Source organism: Gossypium hirsutum, chromosome A11, assembly GCF_007990345.1.
Source record: "Gossypium hirsutum isolate 1008001.06 chromosome A11, Gossypium_hirsutum_v2.1, whole genome shotgun sequence".
In the NCBI taxonomy this organism is placed as follows: domain Eukaryota; kingdom Viridiplantae; phylum Streptophyta; class Magnoliopsida; order Malvales; family Malvaceae; genus Gossypium; species Gossypium hirsutum.
Window position 1 is genome coordinate 59,846,080 of NC_053434.1, and position 7,771 is coordinate 59,853,850.

The following is a 7,771-nucleotide window of genomic DNA, read 5'->3' on the forward strand; positions in this document are numbered from 1 at the left end:
CAATTAAATCCTATTTAATTAATATTTAAAATTTACTCAAATTACCCCCAATAAAAATTATTTTAAAATTCTTTTTCAACCCAAATTGATTATTTTCACTAATAATTAAAATTAATTTTTCAAAAATATTTATTTATTTTTAATTTTCTAGATTATTGCTTAATCAATTTTAAATGAAATTAACCTCCTAAATTAAATTAAAAATTACTAGAAACCCTATAAATTCTTAGTTTCACACTCGGAACCCAAAAATTATACCCAAAACTACTAAACCCGGTTTAAGGATATTACAACTCTCCCCCTCTAAAAAGAAATTTCATTCTCGAACTTTACTTGAATCAAACAGATACTGATACTGATGTTTCATCACATCTTCTAACTTCTAGGTGGCTTCCTCAATCTTGTGGTTACGGCACAAAACTTTTACCAATGGAATCATTTAATTGCATAGCACCTTGACCTCTTGATTCAGGATGGCAACCAATTCCTCCTCGTGCAAAAGATCAAATTGAACCTCGATCTCCTCAAACGAAACAACATGAGAATGCTTAGATATGTACTTCTATAACATGGAGACATGGAAGACATCATGAATACACTCTAGCTCAGGTGACAACAACAAACGATAAGCAATCGAGCCAATCCGCTCGACAACCTCATAAGGGCCAATGAACCTCGGACTCAGCTTACCCTTCAGCCTGAACCTCAAAACTTTCTTACACGATGAAACCTTTAGAAATACCTTATCACTAATCTGATACTTGATGTCTTGACGTCTCAGGTCAACCTAAGAATTCTATCGATCAAAAGTAGCCTTCAACCACTCGCAAACAAGTCTTTCCTTATTCTCAACCTCCCAAACCAACTGTGGACCCAAATTCCTTTTCTCTTCCATATCAAACCAACATAGAGGAGTCCAACATTGCCATCCGATTACTCTTCTGATAGTTATTATTATACGCAAACTTGGCTAACGGCAAGTGACAACCCCAGTTACCTCCGAAGTGGATAATACAACTAAGTATGTCCTCAAGAATCTAGATCACCCTCTCTGACTGACCATCAGACTGCGGATGATAAGCTGAACTAAAATGAAGCTTCGAACCCTAAGCCTCATGCAACGCCTTCGAGAATCTTGAAGTAAACGATGGATCTCGATCTAATATGATCAAAATAGGACCTCCATGAAGAGAAAAATCTCTCGGATGTAGAGCTTAGCTAACTGATGTAGACTAAAATTTGTACGGACTGATAGAAAATGTGCAGACTTCATAAATCTATCCACAATCACCCAAATCGAATCCTTACGTGTCAGAGTCAAAAGAAAACCATAAACAAAATCCATCGTAATCTGCTCCCATTTCCACTCCAGAATCTGAATAGGCTGAAGCAAACCTGATGGATGCTTATGTTCGGCTTTCACCCTCTGACAAACCAAACATCTCACAACAAAGTTAGTAACAACCTTCTTCAACTCAGGCTACCAATATAGAACCTGAAGATCCTGATACATCTTATTTCCACCAGGATGCATAGCAAAATGACTACTATGAACCTCGGTAAGAATCGAGTGCCTCAAATCCTCGTCTCTCGGAATAAACAAACGACCTTAGAAACACAGAACACCATCAAAGATGAGACCAAAATTCACCTGAACACCTGAATTAACCTAACAAATTTGATAAGCCAAACTCTCATCAAAAGGCTTACGCTCACGAATCTATTGTGAAAGAACGAACCTCATCTGAAGTTCAGCCAATAAACCCCATCCTTAGAGACAAACAACCACACAAACATAGCCCTCAAATTAAACAAAGACTTGCGACTTAAAGCATCTGCAACTACGTCTGCCTTCCTTGGATGGAACTCGATCACACAATCATAATCTTTCAGCAATTCCATCCAGTGCCTCTGTCTCAAGTTTAACTCCTTCTGGGTTAAAAGATACTTAATACTCTTGTGATCGGTGTATATCACACACCTCTCACCATATAGGTAGTGACGCCAAATCTTGAGTGCAAAAACTACTAAGTGCAAAAACTACGGCAGCTAACACCAAATCGTGAGTCGGATAGTTACAATCATGCGGCCTCAACTACCTCAATGCGTAAGTAACTACCCTACCATCCAGCATCAGTACACAACCCAGTCTCGTATAGGAAGCATCACTGTAGACCACATACTCCTTATCGGATACCAGTTTTGTTAATACAAACGCTTCAGTCAAAAGCAACTTCAGCTTCTCAAAGCACTTGTACCTCTCATCAGTCCACTCAAAGGCAGTTTTCTTCTGTAGCAACTTCTTTAAAGGAGCAGCAATGCTAGAAAACCCCTCGACAAAGCAATGGTAATAACCAGCTAACCCCAAGAAACTTATGACCTCAAACAGTCGTGGGTGGCTTCCAATCCAAAATCGCCTCAACCTTCTTCGGATCAACCCAAATACCCTCAGCTAAAATAATATGACCTAAAAAAAAGCCTCACGAAGCCAAAACTCACACTTGCTCAGCTTTGCATACAATTGCTTCTCCCACAAAACTTACAGAACCACTCTCAAGTGCTCATCATGCTTTTTCTATGAATGAGAATACACCAATATAATAGTTATGAAAACTACTACGAATCGATCTAGGTAGGAATGGAATACTCGGTTAACTGATAATACCCAGACCCTAGATCAATCTTCGAGAAAATCAAAGCTCCCCAAAACCGGTCAAACAGATCATCAATCCTCAATAGCGGATACTTATTCTTGATGGTCAACTTATTCAGCTGGCAATAATCGATGCACAACCTCAAAATCCTATCCTTCTTCTTCACGAATAACATCGATGCTCCCTACGTAGACATACTTAGACGAATGAACCCACGATCTAATAACTCTTGCAACTGCAGCTTCAACTCTTTCAGTTCCTTAGGTGTCATACAATAGGGTGCAACAGACACTAGAGAAATACTAGGATAGAGCTTAATACTGAACTCAACTTCTCTATTCAGTTGTAATCCCAGCAACTCCTTAAGAAACACATACGAAAAATCACAGACAGTCCGAATCTCTTCCAACCTTATCTCCTTACTATCGGTATTCAGGATATAAGCTAGATAACCTTCGCAACCTTTCCAAACTAACTTCTCAGAATAAAGTGAAGAAATCACATCCGACAACAACTCAAACTTCTCACCAACAACAACTTCTGAACCGCCAGCACCACACAAAGTCACCAACTTCGCCTCACAATCCACCTTAGCCCGATGCTCAGACAACCAATCCATACCCAGAATGATATAAAAACCCTAAAATAGTAGCTCAAAAAGATCAATTAGGAACACTTGTCCCTGAACCATCAAAAGACAACGACGATAAACCCAATCCACCACTACACTATCACCTAGAGGGCTCTTACCTGTAACACTAGATCTAGAGGTCTCTACAGCAATCCTCAACTCTCTAGCTACGTCTTTCAAGATAAATGACCTCATCGCACTAGAATCAACTAATGTTAGTAGAGGAAAAGACTATAGCGTGAAAGTACCTATGATAAAATCAATGGCCTCACTAATTTAGGGCTCCCTCACTACATAAACTCTGGCTAGACCACCATTAATACCTCAAGTAGCACCATGCTAACTAACACCTTTACCACCATCACCTCTCCCACGACCTCTCCCTTGAGCAGGAGCAGGTGTAATAGCAACAACAGAAACATGCAGATCGCGAACAACAATGGCTTTCCTTAGGCAGTCACTCACACGGTGCTCTATTGAACCATAGACAAGACAAGGATATGTCATCCTCTAGCACTCACTATGATAACACCCTTAATCCGTATCCATCACCAAAATAGAGTTACGAAGCATTACTAGAATTTATATTTCAAAACTATCAAAATTTAAAACATTTAATTCACAATATAAATCAATTCAAAACCAATCAATGACATACATATTGTCCCCTTTACTAGCCCTCTAGGCCAAAAATACACATTAGAAATGAATCGGGACTAAATTGGAAACATATAGAATTTTTACGAAAAAGATGAAAATTTCAAAACTGTAAGGATCACATGGCCGTGTGCCCAAGCCGTGTGACTCACACGGTTAAGACACATGCCCATGTCTTAGGCCGTGTGAGCATTCTAAATAGAAACACACGGCCAAGTCCCAGCCCGTGTCAGTGCCCGTGTAACTCTCTGACTTGGGTCACACGGCCAAGCCACAAGCCCATGTGCCAGGTTGTGTACCCTTCGAAATGACCTCACAGGCCCATGTGTCAGGCCGTGTAATAGCCTGACTTGCAACACTTTGAAAGCTATAGGGGACACATGGCTGTGTCGCATGTCTGTATGTCACACACGGCCAAGACACACGCTCATGTCTCTGCACCTATGGACGAAAAATAGGCCATTACCAAGCCATTTTTCTCACCCATTCAAGCACATACCTACAACAAAATTTCCACATATAAACAAGCCTTCAAATTGCACTAATAACATGCATCATCAAGCTACCCAATTAAGGTATATAAACATACAACTAATATGCCTAAAAGGCACCTCAATCACAACAATTAAACATGTACAATCATATGCGCAATGTGGCCAAATGTTCAACTAACCTTTAGCGAAGTTATTGCCAAAACATACCATTTTATTTACCTATCAATTTCATACCAAAAAGTACCAAATATACCAATTAACATTAGCATCATAAACCATATATGCCAACTATATGTTTCATACCAAAACGACAATGTTCAACTTCCATCACCTAAGCATCATAAAAACTATAAAATCAATCAGCATAAGGTCACATATATATGTCAGCATAAAAACCATTACTAAGCCCAAATATATACATGCCAACTTAATAACAACTCCTTCATAAATGCCATAAACACAAGCCAAAATAAACGGCTACATCATCAACCAAAAATACCTATACATGTGCATATTTAACCAATTAGCACTCAACTTGTTTCTAAGCCAAAACATAACATAATTGATATATAACTCATATATCATAATAGATTCAAAACCTTTCCAAAATGTGCCATATCTTGATCATGTTGAGGTTAATTCATCATATATCACTTTGTCCATTCAAACATGCTTTGACACATTATCAAATAAACACATATCGACAAGGCACCAAATGTACCAAGGCTACATCGCTCAAAATAACATATACATGTCGAACACATCAACTAACATTCAACTAATCATCAACTACAAGTTTACCTATACATTAACCAAGACATCAAAATCTACCGATATAATTGTTGGATAGTGTGATATATCTCTGACGAGCTTCCAACCTGATCGAGCTTCCGATAATCTGAAAAGTAAAGGAAAAATAGCTACATAAGCAATGAATGCTTAGTAAGCTCGTATAAACTTAGGTCATATCAATCCATTTCAAATATGAAATTTATACATATCAAGAATAATCCTATGCCAATACCGCAAGATTCATGAAACCATATTCAACAACTCACAAGTGAATAAGTCTACAGCATCACATATACATATCATCCCTAGCATAGTAGGATTTTATAAAACTTAAACCCTTTCAAATTTTCTTATTTTCATTTGCATTTCATTAATTTCTATTGCACTTACTTTTTTTAGCTTAAATAACAACATTAATTCAACTCATCTTTTCCTTTTTCATCAATTTACACTTCAAGTGAACTTACTATTTCATTACCTTTCCACACCAATGCTTCCTTGGCCGTGTGGAACATGGATTAGCATTATGTCATTCCTACAAGTGATCCCCCACAAGAAACAAGCATATCATCAACCATAGCCACAAGCTAGTGCATTTAAACATAGTTGTTTTGGAGTTAACCACATGATAAACCATTTCATAAGAAATTACTTAATTTAAACCTTACCATTCATTCATGAACACAAGCATATTTCCATTTGGGCACTTACCATTTCAATGCATAACTAATAAGTAAACATAACACAATCCAACCAATAGGTTGGCACATGCCTAAGCATCAAACAACAACACATGTTAGCATACTTGAACATATTTCACATGAATTCAACATGGATAACCATTATACTTGAATATGATTGAACTGGATATAACATCATTCTCATAACATATCATGTTTTTCATATATCACCATTTCAATGAGTTTCATGCACACATCTCTTAATTTATATTGAACACTTTCCATTTCATTTGCACAACTCATAAGACATAAATATAACATTAACCATATTCACAAGTTAGGGAATAAACACATAATTTGGCATAAAACACCACAGGATAAAATAACTTTCATGAATATAGCATATAAGCATTCATACTTTTCATGAACATGACTATACACACTTTAATCATCAGCAACTCATACCTTTCCATACTTTCATGACATTGCCAATCGGAACACTTACTGCTCCTTCCCTTTGTATACCCGTTGAACCACTTAGAATAATATCGGATATGCGAGAATCTCACACACTATGTACTAACATATGGTCGAAACCATTTCTTTCTCTTTTCTCATATAATGCTCTCTCTTGAGCCATAAGTGGGTCTGTTCACACAAGTTGCCTGTCAGAACGTAGTTACACAATGCTGCTCACACAAGCTTTCAAATAACTACAACACATGCCAAAAACTCAGCCACAGGTAGGACGTTCAAGACCAACACCAGAAACATAGTAACCCTTAATAACCTATCATTTGTATCCTATATATTCCTAAGGTTCAAACGGGGCTCAATAGTCGTTGTACGTCGTTGTTCATCGTTTCTTTACTCGATAAATTGTATAATTAACATATATATTGATTAATTTTCAATAAAATTATATAATAACATTTAATTTAGTCAACAATATACATAGTACAATTCATACGAACTTACCTAGCTATTTTGCAGAAATGCCAAAAGTTCAGGGACATTTTGGTAATTTTCCATTCTAATCAATTTTCCACCCAATCTTGATCTAAATTAATAATTTCATTCAATTTAACAATTTAGACTGTAAAATAATTTATTTCATGCAAATTGGTTATTTTTGAATTTTTTAAAAAATGACCCCTAAACTTTTACTTTTATTCAATTTAATCTCTGAGCCCAAAACATGCAAATTAACCATTTTTACTCAAAATTGAGCCTAGCTGAATACTCATGGTATCAAAAAATATCCCCTTCATGCAAAAATTTCACATTTAATCCTTGCATTTTTACATTTTAACAATTTAGTCCCTAATCGAAAAATTCATCAAAAATCACTTAATAAAATACTTTTAAATAACAACTAATATTTCATATTCATCATTTAACATCTAAACCACAATTTTCATCAATGGAAACATCCAAAATCCTTAACAGTTTCAAAATGGAATGTAAAGGCTAGCTGGATCTAGTTCCAACGATCTCAAAAACATAAAACTTACAAGAAACGGGGCTAAAATCACATACCAATTTTGCTTTTGAAGTTGTCAAAACCTCAAAGTTAAAAAAATGGCTTCTTCCCCCATTTTCAATCGGTTAACAAGCTTTGAAAAGATGAATAAAACTTTAATTTTATTTATTTTAATATAATTATCAAATTACCATATTAACCTTAGTTAATAATTAAATAAAACATCAAATTCATGTCTATTATTGTCCACTAACACCTTGAATGGTCTAATTATCATTCAAGTCCCTTTTTCTTTATTCAATTAACCATTTAATCACTCAAATCAAATAGTAATCAAATTTTACATCTTTTACAATTTAGTACTTTTTAATTAATTAAAT

The 7,771-nt window shown here is 35.9% G+C and overlaps 1 protein-coding gene across 1 annotated transcript; it reads right to left on the reverse strand.

Moving 5' to 3' along the window:
* Nucleotides 1–439: 439 nt before the first annotated feature.
* Nucleotides 440–3,792, reverse strand: LOC107960266 (uncharacterized). The gene is made up of 8 exons (XM_016896577.1): nt 3,636–3,792; nt 3,367–3,494; nt 2,853–3,294; nt 2,125–2,358; nt 1,496–1,608; nt 1,292–1,426; nt 656–787; nt 440–562 (listed from the first exon to the last, which is right to left on the reverse strand). The coding sequence occupies exons 1-8, from the start codon at nt 3,790–3,792 to the stop codon at nt 440–442; spliced, it is 1,464 nt and encodes a 487-aa protein (XP_016752066.1).
* Between the last annotated feature and the right edge of the window lie 3,979 nt (nt 3,793–7,771).